The sequence below is a fragment of the Cynocephalus volans genome, chromosome 4 (genome assembly GCF_027409185.1).
Source record: "Cynocephalus volans isolate mCynVol1 chromosome 4, mCynVol1.pri, whole genome shotgun sequence".
Classification (NCBI taxonomy): Eukaryota; Metazoa; Chordata; class Mammalia; order Dermoptera; family Cynocephalidae; genus Cynocephalus; species Cynocephalus volans.
Genome location: NC_084463.1, coordinates 109,593,551 through 109,613,677, shown reverse-complemented (window position 1 = coordinate 109,613,677; position 20,127 = coordinate 109,593,551). Strand labels below are relative to the sequence as shown.

The 20,127-nt window shown below is 43.7% G+C and overlaps 1 protein-coding gene across 6 annotated transcripts in view; it reads left to right on the top strand.

Moving 5' to 3' along the window:
* Positions 1 to 1,306: 1,306 nt before the first annotated feature.
* The window catches only part of SCUBE2 (signal peptide, CUB domain and EGF like domain containing 2), a 63,598-nt gene continuing 44,777 nt past the window's right edge, over positions 1,307 to 20,127 (top strand). For all 6 annotated transcript variants that reach the window (XM_063093061.1, XM_063093066.1, XM_063093063.1 and 3 more), the window contains exons 1-4: positions 1,307 to 1,427; positions 2,741 to 2,863; positions 11,356 to 11,481; positions 16,667 to 16,801. In XM_063093061.1, the coding sequence (XP_062949131.1) occupies positions 1,307 to 1,427; positions 2,741 to 2,863; positions 11,356 to 11,481; positions 16,667 to 16,801 (505 nt within the window). The remainder of the gene's footprint in view (positions 1,428 to 2,740; positions 2,864 to 11,355; positions 11,482 to 16,666; positions 16,802 to 20,127) is intronic.

Sequence of the window (20,127 nt, the reverse complement as noted above, 5' to 3'; positions counted from 1 at the left end):
CATTTGTGTTTTTGTGCATGAGCCAGGTGGGGATTTTTTGTGACATTTATTTTTTTCTGATCAGCAAAGGAATGATTATGTATGTACGTATACACATACGCATACACTCACATACGTATGTATGTATTCACAGGGGAAATCTGAATAAATCCAGAGAAGCTCAGTGAAGAACATTAATATCCCTGAGTACGGTGTTTGGCTGCACCTAGGAACTGTTAACACATCTGTTCCTGGGGCGAGGCTGAGTGCAGTGGGCTCTGGCCATCTGTGCCTAGGGTGATGTGGGGAGACAATGTGTTGGTGTGTCTTGCCTGAAGGGCCAAGGGGCAGGCGCTGCCAGTATTTGCAGCTAGCCAGACCTGATATTTATGAATTCAGGTGGTCACAGATACCTCCTGTGCCTCAGGCAAAGTTGGGGCAGTCCCTTGTCCCTGGCGGCTCACCCTTGACCTCTAGCCCCCTTTCCCTTTACCTTTTAGGCTGTTCTGAAGATACATTTCACTGGTTTGCGGTGGAATGAACATTTTCTACAGTGATTCTGGGCCCAGCAGTGTGCCATAGAGAGGGACAGCGTCAGTGTGCCCCACCATGGGACCCGTGGGCCAATGCCCTCAGAGAGCTGTGGGGTGGGGGACTGGAGAGCAGGACCTGGGTTGGGCAGTATGGAGAAGGGTGCAGAGTGTGTTCTGGGGTGAGCAGAGAAGCTGGGGTCACCCTCTCCACTCAAATAGTCGACTTTTCCTGAATTCTCTAGTCTGAGGGTCAGAAGTATGTGGACATTACTCCCACATCCTCCCTCCCACCTCCCAAGAGGAGCGCCCGAAGACGGCTTTGGGGTTAGAGGACTGCACATGACACTTCCTGGGTGCCCTGTGCCCGAATATTTCCGCCTAGAAGGACTGCTTGTCCTCACAAGAGGGACTGGGTCGAGTCATAGGACACTGCAAACAGGCGGTGCACGCGGCTCCTTGAGCGCCGCAGCCAGCCGGGGTGCGGGGGCTGCGCGGGGCACGGACTGCCCGCCCCCGTCGCGCTGACAGCGCTCTCGGGCCACCTCGGCCGCGCCCCCTCCGCCCGGGGCTGAGGAGGAGCGAGGGAGGGGGCCGGGCGGGGCGACGCTGCCCCCCGCGCCACCCGCCCCGGCCCGGGGAGGACCGTGTGAAAATGAGGCCGGGGCTCGGGGGGCGGGCGGGGCCGGGCCGGGGGTGTCAGAGCGCGGCGGGCAGGGCGCCCGCACACACCTCCCCGAGCCGCCGCGCGCGCCGCCCGCGCTCCGCCGCCTCTGCCCGCAGCCGCCGCGCCTTCCATGGGGGTCGCGGGCCGCGGCTGTCCCGGCGCGGCCCGGGCGCTGCTGCTGCTGCCGCCTGTGCTGCTGCTGGCGGCGGCCGTCCCGCCGGGCTGGGGCCGCGCCGCGGGGCCGCCAGAGGGTGAGTGTCCGGCCGCGGGGGCGCACCTGGCACGGCGCGGCGGGCGTCGGGAAGGGTGTCCTGGGTCGCCTTGCGGGGTCCCTCGAGCCGGGCGGGCGAGCCCGGGGACTCGGCGCCTGGAACGCTGAGTGGCCCCCGCTCCCCTGGGTCCCTCGCCCGCCCGCCAGGCCAAGGCGCCAGCATCGCTTGGGCCAGAGGCCCAGGGCCTGAGTCCCGCGGCCCGGCCTCGGACCCCGGGGTCCTGACAGCTCCCGCCCTGGTCCCCGCCGCCCGGGGTCCCTCGAGAGCGCCCGCTGGTCAGACCCTCGTCGGCTGAGCAGGGAGGAGGGTACGGGGGCCTGGGTTCCAGCCCCTCATTGTGTGGATGGGGAAACTGAGGGCCGGGCCTGGGTACGTCCGTGAGCCGTGGCAGCTTTGCCCCTTCTTTCTTTTGGGGCCGGGACGTCCTGCCGGCTTCAGGGTCGGCTCCCAGGACTTTCTATCAGCGGGCCAGCCGCCGTTTGAGGATCTGGGAATACCTTTAAGCAGCCAGAAGCCTAAGTTTTTGGCAGCTGGAGATATCTCTGGACGTTCCGCGCAAACTGGACTTGCAACACTTTCAAAACTTTTGTTTTTAATTAACAGCCTGGAGTGGCGTCAACTTAGGAAATATTTCTGACAAGGCGGGTTTCTAGGTAGAGAGGATGGGGGACTGGGGGTGGTGGTGGACGGGGGAGTGGGGACACCATCCCTGCTTTGCACCATCTGAGAGCTCAGGATGGTGCTTGCTCAGCCCCCAGGGCAAGCTTTCCCCCCATACCCCAACCCCTGAGAAAGCAGACAGCTGCTCTGCTTTCAGAGCTTTCTTGTCAACTGGTTCATCCTTTAGCAGGTGTTTAATGCTGCCTATTCATGTGCTGGGCGCTGTGTTTGGCATCAGGGCCATGACTCAGTCTGTTGTCAAGACATCATCTAGTGGAGGGACAGGCAGGAAAATAGTGACAACCCTGCATGATATTTGCCGTGAAAGGAGATAAATGTGGGAGCACATGCTGGGGGGCACCTCACCTACACTGGGAGTCACGGCAGGCTTCCTGGAGGAGGTAGATCTGAGCTGAGTCTTGAAGTCCAGCAGACAATGGTGGGGGTAATTCCAGTTAGAAGGAACAGTTGGGCCTGGAAATGGTATGGTTCACTCCAAGGCTCCCAAGCAGCATTAGCTTGTGAGGAGCAAAGTGGGGTGAGCTGGTGGGAAATTATGCTAGAGAGGGGCCAAGGCCAGATCACACACATCTTGGGGCACCATACCAGGTGCTTTCTGTGCTCTTTTGCAGATGTGGATGAGTGTGCCCAAGGGCTAGATGACTGCCATGCCGATGCCCTGTGTCAGAACACACCCACCTCCTACAAGTGCTCCTGCAAGCCTGGCTACCAAGGGGAGGGCAGGCAGTGTGAAGGTAAGTGACTTGAGTACCGTGGTGGGTGGGCCAGCAGGAAGCTCCCATTTCCTTAGCTCTTGTAATGGTCACTCATGTTGGCAAAAGTGCTGCCCCTACCCCACCCGCCTGCTCTCAAATCACATCACCCACTCTCTGAAATGCATTCAAGATTCTTAAAGGACTGGAAACACTAGGTCTTCCTCAAAGCTGATCATACAGTTTTATCTGGCTCTGACATGTCTTTTTGTCTAGCTTCTGGAAATGGAAAAAGGTGTTTTAGTATCTTTGGTCCTGTTCCGTTTGGGGGCAGAAAGTAAACAGCCATGCTGATCAGGAGAGCCATGCCTGCCAGAGCAGGGCTGATCCTGCGTCTCTCTGGGGCAGTTTGCACCCTGGCCCTGGAGTCTGAGTGCTGGGGCCCTGTCCTCCCCTGCCAGCTCTGGAAGCTCCCTCCTGTCCATGGCTTCGGGCTGTTTGACATTGTGATCTGCCAGACTTTAGAGCTGCACCAAGGGCCTGCCTCATTTGGAGATACAAATTCACCCTGGAGGAATGTATGCAGAGGGATATTTTAGCCCTCAGAGCTCCAGATCTGGGAGCCTGAAGTCTGAACTCCGCCGTTTTATGTTCAGGCAGACATTTGTTATGACTGTCATGAACCCTGAAGTTCAGAACTGGCTGGAGACAGCACTCACAGGAGAAAGCTGTTCCTGGGGATGGGAAGCATGGCATGTTGGAGCTGGCAGGGCTCTTTAGGGAGCTCTGGACCAGTCCCAGCGTCATTTACAGATGGAGACACTGAGGGCCAGGGGACTTATGGCCATGATCACACAATTAGCCTGCAAGGGAAAGAAAGTCAGGTCTCTACGCCAGCTCTGTCCCCAGCCCCACATCTCTCATATTCACTCAGCCTCCTGCTGTTCCTCTTTAGTTGGGCGAGAAACCATACTATTTATAGTCATACTGTGCAGGAAGAAGTTTAAGATTGATGAGGGGCATCAAACTCATCTCTGTAACTCCCTCCTCACCTCTGAATCTGACCTTAACAAGCATGTTGGTAGCCCATTTTACTTTGAAAGATTTTAAACTCTTTATAACTTGGCTTAACTCTGGTGGGAATTGATCTTCCAAATACTTACAGGACCTAAACCTACCTAATGAGTAAGAAAGTCCCTTCTAAGCACTTTGAAAAACACATTAACTTCTTTATGTCAGGAGGAAAACTTTTTATGAATGTCTGTTTTGGTGCTATTTAATGGCCTAGTGTTCATACCTACATGTTTCAAGCTAATCTGTTTCATATTGTATCCTCTGAGTAATAAAGATTCTTGGTATTGGAACAGTGTATAATGTCCAGTGGCGCCAGGTACTTGGTAGACACTCAATAAACATTCTTATTTTTCAATAAATTACAGCAAGATGGATTTAGTCACTAGTCTTTGCCAACAAACAGACAAACCCACAAATGAAATATCCGGATATAGAATGTATAGATGATCAAATAGGTGGGTGACTGTCAGATGCTTTTATAGTGTTGTAGCAATGGCTTGATCTACCCCCACCTCCCATCTCCTTGTCTTCTTAGCACAGCTGAGACAAGCTGGGTTTTTAAAATGATCTTTATTAAGAAGGAAGGGGAGACCAAAAGAAAATATAGACAGTAAATATGAATATAATGGGCAAGTTTGGATCTTGTGACACTCCCTGGGAAATGATTATGGAAGCTCTCCTTTGTGAAAAGGAGCAACACTCTGCCTCTCCCATCAGAGGAGAGTTCCTGGTCAGGTTCATAGCAAGTGGGGTTGGTGGACCATCCATGAAGCCTTTGTCCTTCACTAAGTTCATATTTTCCCAGAGACAGACAGCCATCTCTCTCTGTCCTATGTCATGGGAGGCCAAACTGCTCTCTCCCACAAACATCTCTCTGCTGATTCCTCCATACCACACCCTCTCTGTATTAAATATTCTATTTGCAGTACTGGAATTTATACATGTTAGTACCCTACTTGGGAAAAAAAAGTTCACTTCTTCACCATGTGGGTATTTCATGTCCTCCAGTTGCTGTATGCTCTCTGGGGGCACAAAACCATGCCATTAGTTTCTTTTAGATAAAGTAGATCTTTCGTGAATGATGTTGAATAATAAGTGGCAGGAATATTCTAGCTCTTAGCTTTTGGGTTTGATATATTTCATGTGAGATTGATTTCCTAACAGTTTATAGTTGAAAAGTCTACTACTTAGTTTAAAATAACTAATAATTGACTGGCACTGTTCCTTTTATATATTTAAATTTGTTTTAAAAAAGAAAGATACAACAATCACAATAATTGATTGTGAACTTTCAAAAGGAGAGAACAGAACTGAGGCCATCAGAGGTGGGAAAGGGGGAAGGAAGGGGTTGGCAAGAAATTGGCAAAGGGCCACAAAAAATGATTACATTGTATAATGACAAATATAGTAATTATCCTGACTTGAGGATCATGTATTGCACACAGGTATTGATATTCAATGCTGTACTCCACAGATATGTGCAATCAATTATGCTTCAATTAAAAATAAATAAATAAATAAATAAATAATAAAAATAAATAAATTTTAAGAAGTGCAAAATAATTGTTTATAGTAACATGATTATTATAAAAAGTCAAACAATACAAAAATGTATAAGATGGAAAGTTAAAGAACCTCCGATCCCTTAATCTGCAGATAGTCACTGTTAACAGTGAGCATAAATCCTTTGTACTGTCAATTTAAACTAAAACCCTAAAACGATGTGATCTTTTGAATATTTGTAGTATTTATAAGTCAAATGAGTAAGGATGTCCCAGTTTAATTTGGATTTCTTGGTCTAGGAGACCAGAAATGGAAATTTTCTCCTAGGAAGGAAAAGAACAGGAAATGAAGAGTGTAAGGATTTAAAGACATAGATATTCAAAGGTGTAACTCCTTTATCTGTGATTCTTGGCTTATTAATTTTTAAGCCTCTTGGGACCAACCCATGGTATCATTTGTGTTTTGATTATTGTGATCTTGACTGCTCATGTTTAAGTTCAAGGATGGGAACTGGGTTTGCCCAGAGTGACCAGAATTTTATCCTCCACAAAGTTTCTTCTGCCAAAATGTTGAAGAAATGAAATTATGGGCCCTGAATAGTAGTTTTAAAAATAATGTAATTCAAAAGTGGCTTTAGATAAATAATGTCTTATTCTAAATGATCTTTGCTTATATCCCAGACTTTGTCATGTCTCAGTGGTTGGTAGTCATTATCTGGTCCTTATTTTTCAGCTTAAGGAACTGAGTCAAATTTAACAGGGACAGATCTAAAGTTGGTCTTTGTATAAGGCGCTGTATTTTTCTTTTTTAAAAAAACTTTTTATTTTGAAATAATTTTAGATGTCAGAAAGGTTGCAGAAATAATGCAGACTTCATATATACCCTTCATTCATCTTACCCCAGTGTTAGCGACTTACATAACCATAGTACAGTTATCAAAACCAGGAAATTAACATTGGCACAATACTATTAAGTAAACTATAAACTTTATTCAAATTTCATCAGTTTTCCCTTAATACTCTTTTTCTGTTCCAGAATCCGATTGAAGGTCCTACATTACGTTCAACTGTTGTGTCTCTTACGTCTCCTCCATTCTGTGACAGTTCCTCAGTCTTTTCCTTGTCTTTCATGACATTGACACTTTTGATGAGTACTGCTCAGTTTGTTTGTCTTGTGTTTTCTCAGGATAAGATCGAGGTCATGCATTTTTGTCAAGACTATCACAGAGGTGCAGTAGTGTCCTTCTTGGTACATCATATCAGGAGGCACATGATGTCAATGTGTCTAATTTCTGGTGATGTGAACCTTCATCACCTGGCTAAGACGCTATCTGCTGGTTTCTCCACTACAAAGTTTCTGTTTTTAAAATTTGCAATAGATACCTATCTTAAGGGAGATACTTTGAGGCCATGCCAATATCTTGTTTCTCTTCAAATTTTCGCCCACTAATGTTAGCATCCCACTGTGGATCTTGCCCACAATAATGATTACTGTGGTGTGTGCCCACTGGTAATTTTTCATTTCTCTCGTTCCTTGTACATCTGTTAATTGGGATTCTTCTGTAAGGAAGATCTGTTCCTTCTCTCTATTTACTTATTTTGTTTGTCTGTTTGGCAGCTGCCTGGTACGGGGACCTGAACCTTTGACCTTGGTGTTACCAGCACCATGCTCTACCAACAGAGTTAACTGGCCAGCTCCCTTTTACTTATTTATGCTGTTTATTCCACTGTGGGCTGATGGGTATTTATTTTATCTATAGTTATTTATTTTTGGCTCAAATTTTTCTAGCTTCAGCCATGGGTATCTCCTTCTTATTGTCTCCTATGTCATTTTGACATCCTTTTATGAGAAATTCCTAATTTTCTGGTACCACAGGATGCTCCAGACTCATAATTTCTTCTTCCCAGCCTTGGAACCAACCACTTCTCCAGGGAGCTCTGGTTCTATATACCATAAAGTCTGAATGCTTGGCGTTCTCATTGCTCCTGGGCTGTCATCGTTCTCTCTCCCTCTCAGTGCACAGAGTTAGGAAACACATGTGCAAGGGTATCTCAAAATGTTCATGGAAAAATTGAATTAAAAGATAATACAAATCCTTCTATGAACTTTTTGAAGACCCCCTGTGTGTATACTAACCCACACATACACATGTATCTATATTTATTTCTTATATCTATTCATCTGTATCTATATTAAAAACAATGAGTTACAATAATACTTTGGTTTCCAAACCAATACCACAAGATTCTTTCTAACCTTGCTCTCTGTTTATTCATAACTTCTTTCTCCAACAGTGAGAATCCTGGCTCTCATTATCTGCAATGTATTTACCTCTTTGTTCAATTGTAATATACACATGAAGTATTTACAGAATTACTAACCTATAACCCTGTGAGTAAAACTGATTTACTAACTAGAGTACAGGATACAGCTATTTTTGTTTTTAGCCATACAACATCCAGTCAAGATGTTGTTTTTCAAAGTTGCTGAAGTTAATACTTTTCTTCCCCATCTTCCCCTTCACCCACCCTCCAGCATCCCCACTCCTTTCTTTTCTTTGGTGAAAACTTACTCATGAAGACAAAAAGGAGATCAGAGACTTGTGTTTTCTGGCCCCTTAAAAATCAGACTCCCTGGTAGAAAATCAGGTAAAGTGCTTTAGTTTTAATGTGTTCATTCATAATAGGATGTAGTCATGCTATTAGTTTATACTACAGTTAGGTTCATTTGCATTCCATGTTTTATCCACTCCCGTCCCCTCCCACCCCACTTCCTGGTTGACCGTACATATGTATGTATGTTTTCATCACCATAGTTCTGAGTCAAAGTTACCCAAAATGGTCTACTCAGACAAGTGTTGCTCCTGCCTCATTCCCATTACCACGCTCCCATGCCTCCTTCTTTCCACCCCTTTCCCCACACCTTGTAGGTCACCTGTCTTTTCAGTTTCTGGTTTATCCTTCCACTATTTCTTTTGCATAAATAAGCAGATGAATGTACATTTTCTCTTTAACAGCTATATTGAGGTAAGTTTTGCGTAAAACTCACCAGTTTTGAGTGTACTTGTACAAGTCAGTAGTCTTTAGTAAATTAGCTGAGTTGTGCAACCATCACTGTAATACAGTTTTCAAACATTTTCCTCACCTTAGTAAACTCCCTCATGCTCATGTACAGCTAATCCTCATTCCCAACCCATCTAGTAATCTACTTCCTGTATCTAGATTTTAGCCTTTTTTGGATATTGCGTATAAATGGAATCATACAATATGTGTTTTTTTGTGTGTTTGGATTCTTTCCCTTAGCATAATGCTTTTGAGGTTTATCCATGTTGTAGTCTGTATCGGAATTTCATTCCTTTTTATTGTTGAATAGTATTCCATTGTATGGAGAAACCATGTTTTTTTAATCCATTCACTAGCTGATGGGCATTCAGGTTGTTTCTACTTTGGACTATTTAAATAATGTTGGTATGCATGCAACATGCAAGTCTGTACTCTAGTATTCACATGGAAGTCTTTGTGTGGACAGAATTTTAATTTTTTTGGATACATACCTAGGAGAGGAATTGCTACGTCACATGGTAAATTTATGTTAAGCTTTTTAAAAAACTGCCAAACTGATGATTTCTTAGATATGACACCAAAGGCACAGGCAACAAAAGAAAAAAAGACAGATTGAATTTTACTAAAATTTAAAAATTTTGCCCATCAAAAGACAATATTAACAGAATATAAAGGCAACTCACAGAATGGAAGAAAATGTTTTCAAATCATACATCTGATAAGGGATTAATATCGGGAATACATAGAGAACTCCTAAAATTCAACACCAGAAATCAAATAATCAAATTCAAAAGTGGGCAAAGGACTTGAATAGACATTTCTCCAAAGATGCTCAATGTCACTAGCAGTTAGGAAAATGCAAGTCTCTACAAGGAGATACCACTCATAACCATTGGGATGGCTCCTATCAAAAAACAGAAAATAGCAAGTGCTGACAAGGATGTGAAACCTTGGACATTGGAACCCTTGTGCTCTCTTGGTGGGAATGTGAAGCGGTACAGCCACTATGGAAAACAGTATAGCGGTTACTCAAAAAATTAAAAAGAGAATTACCATATAATCCAGCAATTCTAATTCTGGGCATACACCCAGAAGAATTGAAAGCAGGGTCTTGAAGAGATATTTGTCTACCCGTGTTCATAGCAGCATCATTCACAATAGCCAAAAGGTGGAAGCAAACCCAAGTGTTCATCAACAGATGAATGGATAAGAAAAATGTGGTATGTACATATAATGGAATGTTTGCCAGCCTTAAAGAAGGAAATTCTGTCCCATGACACACCATGGATGAACCTTGAGAACTTTTATAAGTAAAATAAGCCAATCACAAAAAGACAAATACTGTATGATTACACAAATATGTAATACTTAGAGTAGTAAAAATTATAGAGACAGAAAGTAAAATGATGGTTGCCAGGGGCTGGTAGGGAGAAGGGGAATGAGGAATTATTTTTTAATGGGTATAGATTTTCAATTTTACAAGATGAAAAGAGTTATGGAGATGAATGGTGGTGATAGTCGCACAACAGGAACGATTTAATAATACTGTTCACCTAAAAAAAAGAAAAAGGAACTGCCAAAGTGTTTTCCAGAGAGGCTGTGCCGTTCTACTTTCTCATCAGCGGGGTAAAAGGATTCCCGTTGCTCCACATCCTTGCCAACACTTGCTATGGCCTGTCTTTTTTATTCTAACCATTCTAGTGAGTATGAAATGGTATCTTACTGTGGTTTAAGTTTGCATTTCCCTATTAGCTAATTATGTTGAACATTTTTTCATGTGTTTGTTACTCATTTACATATCATCTTTGGTGAAATAGCCATTCAAATATTTTGTTCATTTAAAAATTGGGTTGTTTGTCTCATTATTGAGTTGTAAGAACTCTTTGTAAGTCCTTTGTAAGGTATATATATACATCATTTGCAAATATTTTCTACCAATCTATGGCTTATCTTCATTTTCTTAATGATGCTTTTTGAAATGCAAAAATTTTTAATTTTGATAAGGTTCAATTTATTAATTTTTAAATTTATGGATTGTATGTTTGGTGTTGTATCAAAAGTCTCAAAGATTTTTCCTATGTATTTTCTCTGAAGAGCTTTATAGTTTTAGCTCTGACATTTAGGTCTTTGCTGCATTTTGATTTGATTTTTGTGGATGGTATGAGGTAAGCATCTAAAGTCATCTTTTTGCATATGAATATCTTATTTCCCCAGTGCCATTTGTTGAAAAGACTATCATTTCTCCCAATGAATTGCCTTAGCACTTTAGTCTAAAATCAAGTGACCATAAATATGAGGGTTTATTTCTGGGCCTTCAATTCTGTTCTATTGATCTACATGTCTGTCTTTATGCCAATACCACTGTCTTGATAATGTAGCTTTAGAGTAAGTTAAACTCCTCCAGATTTGTTCTCTTTTTTCAAAATTGTTTTGGCTTTTCTGAGTCTTTTGCATTTCTATATAAATTTTAGGATAAGCTTGTCGAGTTCTGCAAAAAAGTGTGGTGAAATTTTCTTGCATGAAGATAACATGGTAAAGATACTCTTCTGCATTTTGATTTTTTTCATTTAATAGTATATACTGGAAATCACTCTAAATCAGTTCATAGAGATCTTCCTTATTCTTTTCTTTGCACCTGCATAGTACTCCATTGAGTAGATTCACCATAATTCATTCGACTGCTCTCTATGTATGGGCATTTAGGTTGTTTCCAATAGTTCGTAGTTACAAACAATGCTGCAGTAAATAACCTTGTGCATAATTATTTTCCTATTGTTGGAGATGTATCTTCAGGGTAGATTCCTAGAAGTGGGATGGCTGGTTAAAAGATAAATGCATATGTCTCCTATCAAAAAAAATAGCATCTGTCTGTTTTACTTCTGTTTTATTCCTCAGACATTGATGAATGTGACAATGAACTCAACGGAGGCTGTGTCCACGACTGTTTGAATATTCCAGGCAATTATCGCTGCACTTGTTTTGATGGCTTCATGTTGGCTCATGATGGTCATAATTGCCTTGGTAAGGAAAACATTTGGAAATGGCAATTCTCCTTTACCTGCCCTCCAGCATCCCCACTCCTTTCTTTCCTTTGGTGAAAACTTACTCATGAAGACAAAAAGGAGATCAGAGACTTGTGTTTTCTGGCCCCTTAGAAATCAGACTCCCTGATAGAAAATCAGGTAAAGTGCTTTAGTTTTTATGTGTTCATTCATAACGTAAGTCTTCTATTAGTCCAAGGAGATGGGTGGACATAGTCATTACTATTTAATGATTTTCTAGCATTGACTCATCACCTTTAAGATCTTTGGTTAGAGACTGCAAAGAGCATTGTTTACATTGGTTCCTTATGCCAGGAATAAAACAGAACTTAGAAATAGGAAGCAACTGGATGGGTTTGAGCATTGTATAGTTGTAGAATTTGGAGTTTGCTTTTTAAGGCTGGTGTTATCAGTTGTACAGGAGGACATCATGAGAGACACATAGCATCAGGGTCCTTTGGTACTGATGACCATTCATTCATATGGTTGACACTGGCCAAGTAAGGAGCAGCTTGAGCCAGGCTCTGGCTCTGTGGGGACAGCTATTCAGATGCTCCCTTATGAGGTGGTAGGAATGGCTGCTTGATCAAGTGCTTTGAGATCAGCATTAAAGGCACTAGAAAAGTATAGGCAGAACTTGTGTTTCAAGTGTTGGGGCTCTGGAGGGGGGGGTACTTCCACTTGGGACTCAACTCTCATATGACCCTTATCCTCTTCAGGGTCACCTGGAGCTCCATCCTGATGTAGACTCTGTCCCTTCCTGTCTGTGCCCCACGGAGAGGTCAGGCTTTGGTTGCGCAGATCACTTGGCCTTCCAAGCCTGCAGCTGTCAGTAAGACTTGATTGAAGGCTAGGGGACCAATAACCCCTCTGCAAACTTCCTAGGCAGTCGGTACTGAAAGAAAAGACACATCTGAGAGACAATCCTGAGAGTAGGATAAATTGAAATTAATTAAAAACCCAGAAAAGTGAAACCACTTTCAGTGGTTAATACAGTATGGGTTTTTTGTTTGTTTTGTTTTGTTTGTTTACCACTTTCAAGGGGAAATTTCCCTTTGATTTGCCAACAATGGCATTTTGAGGATTCATATCTGATGGCAAGCCCAGTCATTACTGATGTGCTTTAATCTACAGCCTGGGGGGAAAGTATAAGCTTCCTAAGAACAACAAGCCTAACCATCCAAGGGTTAAGGACCTGAGCCAGGAGTGGGTGAGGTAGTTCTGAGTACAGACCTGCTCAGAAGTCCCAAGGTCCAGAGTCTTTCCTTGCCTTAGCTGTGACACAGATATTTCAGCAGTGTATCTCCATTTCTCCTCCTTGGGGTCCCTTTGTGGACTTTGGTAGCAAGGATCTGCCTTACACAGAGACCCTGAGCATCCTCTGAATATGTCTGAAAGGGCTAAGGATTCTTTAAAAGGAAGTCACAAGAGGAAAAAAAAAAGTGCATTTACAAGAACAAGACCAGCACATGTGGAGACTCTGCCATTCCCACTTGAAACGGCTGAAGCACTCCGTGGTAAGAGAGAAGCTGAACCCAAACTTTGCAGAAGTGGAAGTTTCCTGTGTTCTCTGGGATGACCCCTTACCTCTCCTCGGGCCCCTAGCCACCCAGCCTCAAATATATTAGCCAGAACATCAGAGTTCAAGCAGCACTTAGTTGTGGCACTAAACCAAGAGTGTTCCAACATCCTGAATGCCCAGAAGCCTGAAAGACGGAACATAGCTCTTCCGTGCAACTCACCCCATCTGAATTTAGTTTGTATTGTTGGAGTGTCTGGGAGCTTGTCATAGTTATTCAGCTTTGTAGCAGTGTTTCTCAACCCTGGCCACACCTGAGAAGTTTAAAAAACACCATTGGCTAGGCCTCATGCAAGACTAGTTATATCAATATCTCTGGAGGTGGCCTCCAGGCATCAGGATTGAGAATCACTGTTTTTTAGTCTGGAAAACTCCCCAGCCTAGTTATGTATGTGAACACACACCCTTTTGTATTTATACAGTGTATCGCCCAGCTTAACAACACATTTCTGATTGCTTTGTAGAAAAGAAATAGTGGGTTAAACGTGGGTCAGCTCAGAGGGCAACACGCCTTTGCTCACATCCAATCCAGGATTTGGTGCTCAGGGAACAAACCCTCTCCTACCCACCTTGAGTTCTGCCATGGGACACCTAGGCCAGGTGTGTTCCAGCATGGCTCATCCTTTGGAATGTGCTTCCCTCACCCTTTGGCATAGACAAGGGCAAGTTTGTTAGGCTTTAGGGGATGGCTTGAATCCCATCAGTTTAGTTAAGCATCTGCTTAGTAGTGTGGGAGGACAGATGACTATGAGATCTGAAGCTTGAAAACAGATAACAGATATTTAAATGTGAATTTTCACATTTACACATATGCCCAGGAGCAAGTGATAGGCACATGAGAAATTAGGCTGGAGAAAATAAATTGCTTCTCGATCAGCTCTCTCCTTTAGCCTTTGTTGTGTCTGAGTCTTTTCTGGAAGTTTCTCTTCTTCGGCTCTGGTGATGCTGTGCTCTCTTGCTTGTTTGTTTATGCATTGAACAGTTAATGAGCACCTGCTGTGTTCCAGGGCTGTGTTAATTAAAACAAAAATCTCTGTCCTCAAGGAGTTTGCATTCTAGTGGAGATAGATAAGTAAAGGATTTTGAGAATGCTATTTGGTAAGTGTCTTTTTTTTGTTTTTCTGTTAAAAGAACACTTTAATTTGTTTTAAAATATAGAACTGGGGAAAAAATAATCCATCAATTTGTATCACCTGAAAAATTCTCTTTATATGGAGAGTGACATCACTTTAAGCACACGCATTCTTAAATTAGCTAAAAAGAATGTATAAGCACCATCAACGGGTCCCTTAACAAAGAACAGCAGATTTTAATAGTGCCTAGTCATTACAATGAAAGAGGACAAAGCGGCATAAATTCTTTTTATGCACACTCTTTTTATTTTTATAAGATAAATAATGCTTTGAAATGGGTTTTTTCACATTAAGTTAAATAGAAGCATATCTAGCAATGAATGAAACAGTTTTCTTCTGAAAGAAAGTTGAGGGAAATCATGTAAATTACAAAAATACAATGTTAGGGCTCATCCTGTACGTGGACTGTGGAGCTGCACTTCTGGTTGATCTCCTGGCTCAGCCACTGATTATAACCTGATAAAGTCTTCTAACCTTTCTGACTCATTTTTCTTGTGTAAAATAGGAATCATAACAGTATGTACCTCATGGAATTTCTGTGAGAATTAGTTATAGGCTTTAAACCAGTGCATATGATAAGTACTGTATAGGGTTAGCTGTTGTTATTGACAGTTACTTCTCTAGTGGAAGTTAATCAACCATGTGATCACTTTTGTTCAATTTCCACAAAGGAGTAGGCAAAAACTATAAATGATTAAGTTAATAATCAAATGCATTGATGAAGGAAACCGTATACTAGAAACGTAGAAAGAACCGTATAGGAGAAATAAATAGAATACTTTGGAAAGAGGAGAGATAATTGCATCATTCTCCAACCCTGTCTCCCAGACATCTGTGTTGGAAGTGACCTTTGCTTTGGTAAGGTAACCCTCCATCGTTGCCCAGGAAGACATAGGCACAGCTCTGATGGGCTGGGATTGGTGCTGGTGGCGGTTATGGTCATGGTGGAGGTTAGGCCTGGATTGAAGGCCAGCTCGGTAAGTGTATTAATACAGCTGTGCACAGGCTATTGAGGACACAGTGGGGAGAAAGCCCCCTAAGGCTGTTCTCGGGCTGTGGCAGAAAGCTTCCTCCCTCCTTGCCTTTCTGAAGGCTCCTTCTCAGGGCTCCTGGGACTACTGCTGTCTCCTCTACCTCCTCCCTGCACCTGGTATTGTCCAGATCTCAACCTCTGCCTGTTTCCTTTCTGCTCCCTTTCCCTGCCTTCCCACATGCCTGCCTTTGCTCTCACTGATATCCACCACTTTACCAGGCAACTGCAAGTAAATGGCTTTCAAAGCTGTACTGGCAACACCAGATGCTCTTCCAGCCTACCCACGCAGGTTTCCCACTGCCTGCGAGACCTAGCCCTGAATTTCAGCATTTCACACGTATCACTGCCCTGCCTTGGGGAGGGGGGACCATTTCTTCATCCCCATTTCTGTACCCAGTGCTCGTCTTCCCCATATTTCTTTTCCAGAAAGCCTTGGTGTCAACTTTCTGTCACCTCCTGGCCCTAGAGGCACCTTGTCCACCCCCAGCCTTCTTTGCCTTGTTTCCTGGCATTCCCATCACCAGCCCCAGCTCTGCCTCCTGTCCCCTCCACCCCTCAGTACTAGCTGAGGCTGTGTCAGGTGCATGTGTGAAGCTGGACTCCCAGGCTTGCCATTCTTTCCTTCCCCATGTCCTACATTCAGCTGCCACCTTATATTTCCCAAAGTGTGGGCCTTGCTATGTCTTCCTGCTCTAGTTATTCCCAACTGCCTCCCAAATTAAGTAGGAACTTCTTTGCCTGGTATTTAAGATCTCTCATTGTGACCCCAATCTATCTTCCCAGGCATGTCTCCTGTACTTTTCCCCATGTACCCTGTGTTCCAGCCAAATGGGATGACTCACGGGCATCTGAATATACTCAGTCCATGCTTCCTAGCCGTGGAGCTGTTGCTCAGGCCCTTTCTTCTGCCTACAGTCCCTTCTCTCCTGATGTATAATTGAAGAAATCCTAAGTGTCCATCTTTCATCAGCTTTTCCGTAAAACCTATCCTGATACCCTACAACCACATGTGACCTCTCTGTCCTTTGTATCATCTTTTTCATTATCCCGGAATCATTTGTACGTTTGTCTCTTTGGCTTTACTGAAGGGTGTGCTCCTAGAGGGAAGGAATTTTATCTTACTCATCTGTATTTTACTGTCTCCTTTAGCACCATGCTTTGGAAAGAGAAGATGTTCACTAAATATTGACTGAACTGATTATCTTGTGCCTGTGGGGTGGGCCTGGCTAAGTGAGCCTCAGACCCATGAGGGCTGGATTAATCATCTTGAGGGCCCCACTGACTTTGATTCTGAGAGCTTCTGCAATGCAGGGGCTGGAAGAGGGACCTCACCTTTGCTTGGCGGGAGTCCCTGAGCTGCTGGGCTGGATGGCATTTGAAATAGTCGCAAAAGCAAAAGCTAATCCCTCTGTCCCTCCAGATGTGGACGAGTGCTTGGAGAACAATGGTGGCTGCCAGCACACCTGTGTCAACGTCATGGGGAGCTACGAGTGCCTCTGCAAGGAGGGCTTCTTCCTGAGTGACAACCAGCACACATGCATCCACCGCTCAGAAGGTACCTCTGCCCTGTGGGGGGCGGGGAGGCGGACAGAATCACATCTGAGAATCCCCCACTCCCATGCACACACGATCAGTTTAGAGTGGAAGCATGGGGAATAAGAGGCTTGAGGACGCATCTAGACTGTGCTGCTGGCTAACCGTGGGCAAGTTATTTTAACTTCAATTTCCTCACCTGGCAAATTAAGTGAGTTGGACTGGGTGAGCTCTGTGGTCCTTTCAAACTCTCACATTCTCTGATTCTTATCTTTAAATAGAGTACATTTCAAACATGATTAGATGTCTCAGGAGAAATATAATGGATGATCTGCCAAGTTTTTCAAAAAGGTGCAGAAAACCACAGCACCAGTGTGAGCCTGCTCCTTGCTCTGGGTGGATAGGGAGGGGGCTGGATCCTTCCTATGGAGACTTCAATAAATTGCCCTGTTTTCAGTCCCGACCTAGATCTGGTCCTTCCCTGTTTTGCATTTTTGAACTCCAGGTCTCTGGGTTCTGAAGGACTCCCTCCCTGGACTTGGGCTTTCTATGCTGCGGTTCCTTCACTCATGTTACCATTTACCATTCCTCCATAAATTTGCAGAAAACTCTTTTACTGATGGCCTCTCTTCATTTCTCTTTGCTTTGAGTTTATACCTTTTTTTATTCCTCTGTTATTTTTATGGGTTCTTGGGAGGGAGAGGCATTAAGTACATGTAGCCAATCAGTTATTTTTAACTGAATGTCATTCTTTAATTCTTCTCTGCTCTTTCTCAAGCCAGAGAGCCAGGTTTTAGTGGCTGTACTTCTCTTGAGGTTGCATCTGCCTGTGTTTAGGGAAAGTGCCCTAAATATTAGACTATTAACTCCTTTTGGCATGTTCTGCTTATTCATTCCCATAACTTAAGAATGAGGTCATTTTAAGTTCTTCTACTTTTTAATCACAAATCTGTACGTTTATTATTTTAATCATGGTTTTAGTGAGTTTTCAAGGTTTTCTTCATGAAAGGTGATTTTTGTCTCATATTCCAAGCATGATGGCTCATACCTTATACCTAATTAGAATTCCTGTTTGGGTGAAGAATTATCAGAGAAACCACCAGGGGCCAATAGGCATGATGGCTATTATCTCTCCATGTCTGCTCATTCTCAGTGTTTGGGGTGGGAGAGTCACACACACTGGCTCTAATCAGGTGTGGCCCTTGGTAGAGTAGCAGCTGGGTTTCATGCTCCTGCTGGGGTCTCTGGACCCTTCGGTGTGCACTGCAGTCTTGTCTGACACAGGCACAATTTGAGGTGGGAATGAATTAAGATGCCAGCAGCACAGAGTGATCTGAATTTAAGGGTGTTTCCATTTCCCCTTTTGGTTGCTCCAAGCTGCTTCTGGAAAGTTGCTCTGGCTTTCCTTTCAGGTGGCTGGGGAGGGAGGTGGGGACTTGTGGATAAAGCCATTGCTTGAACACTCCCAGTATAGATCCCACCCTCTCACAGAGCAGCTTGTGGGATTACGATCATCTTTATCCTCAGACCCTCTCTTTCCTCCTGTAGCCCCCCAGGCTGATTAAAGACACGGGCTCCTTATAACAGAAGTAAATACAAACGCAGTTACTTTCTGCGAACTGTGTTTTCTAAATTTTCTACAATTCAGACATTCTTGGATCCCCTGAAGAGTATTTAAAATGAACATATTTGTCTGGAACTAAAACCGACATCCAAGAATTTGAGTTGTGGTCTGAAAGTGCTTTCTGTGATTTGCTGTTGCGTTTCAACCTGATTGCTTGGCAAATTCATGGCAGTGTGAGCCAACAGATTATAGCGATTTGTAACGAAGAATCTTTCCATCCTAGGGTTTTAATTCTTCAAATAGAACAACCTGTAAATAATTCTCCTCTAGGATTTTCTCCCTGATGTGCATATTAAACCCTTGGAAACTGCATTAAAGTAGACTTTAAAACCCACAGTTGAAACCCTATAAATGGTTAAAAGAAGGTAACACTGCAAGCTAGCATTTTCTAGTGCTACTGTTGTTGTTTTTAATAATTATTTACTGAGTGTTCATAAAAATAGGGGATCATGATAGCTGATTCCGAGGGAAAGCTCAAGCTACTGATTTGTTTTTTATCCTTAGAGACCCCAAAGCTCTGATAAAGAGACTGTGTGTTTTCACCCATGTAATGGGGGTAGGCTGGAAAGAAACACATCGCCCCCAGCCTGCCTTTGTTCCTATTCATGGGTGTTCAGGCTCTCAAAATGAGCATTCCTCTTTTGTTTTGTCTGCTCTGAGAATATTTGGATGGTGTTCTGCTGCCTTGTCAGAGTACTGGAGCGGGTGTCGGGATAGTGAAGATGGGGTTATACTCTCAGCAGAGCCTGCTTCCCATTTTATGTATTGTCTCTTGCTCTGTTCACAAGGCATATTTTTATTTGATTTCCAGACATATTCTTCAGTGGAACCCTGAGCCTGGGGTGTACCAGAATGGGGTCTTTCCAGTGTTTCTGAGCTGTTTCCCTTCCGGTGAACTCACAGCCCTAGATACAACTGCCAGGCCAGCTTTTGGGAGAGCTAGGGCTGTTGCTGGGCTTCCCAGCATGGGCCAGATCCATCCGCTTTCCCTAGCAGATGCCTTATTTTGAGTCAGGGTACTATGAAAGGCCTCAGGGTCATCTCTTGAAAAGCCATCAGCATTTCCAGAATCATTTAGGCCACCATTACCTCCTAGTAACTTCAGGTCTAGCTTGATATGATATGATACCAAGGGCAACCTCTCTCTGTATCCCAGTGGTATCTGCCACAAAGTTGTTCTTAAGAAATATTTCTTGTGTAAATGAATTGCTCTGAGGTAGTAAAGGTCATTTTGCGAATGTCTTAACAGACTTATAAATAGAGTGAAAAAGAAGCAGTATCTGACTTGTTTGTGGAGTGTACTTTCTAGAGGTTACTGCAACTTTTTCTTGGGCACCATTATATTTACCCCTGAGTGTTCCTGGCGCTGGTTATTTTAAATGCTCTGCTGACCCAAAGACAAACACAGTACTTGCTGGGCCTTCTCAGAAGGACAGGACTTAGTACTGAGGAGCAGATAACATCTTCAGAAATTACCAGCCAGCGCAAACAGAGAGCTTTTCACCGATCCAACGCAAGCCTCTTTCTGTGTTCATTGACAGCAGCTTTTGGCACGGGTGAATGAATCCCAGCAATATCCAGCAAGATTGAGTGCCAGAGTGCAAACAGCTTATAACTGTCAGATAAAAAGCAAGATGGTTTTAAGAGACTCAAGAGAGTATGGGATGTATTTAGTGTTGCACTTTCTTTTGGAATGGTATCTGTTCATATTAAAACAATTGCTG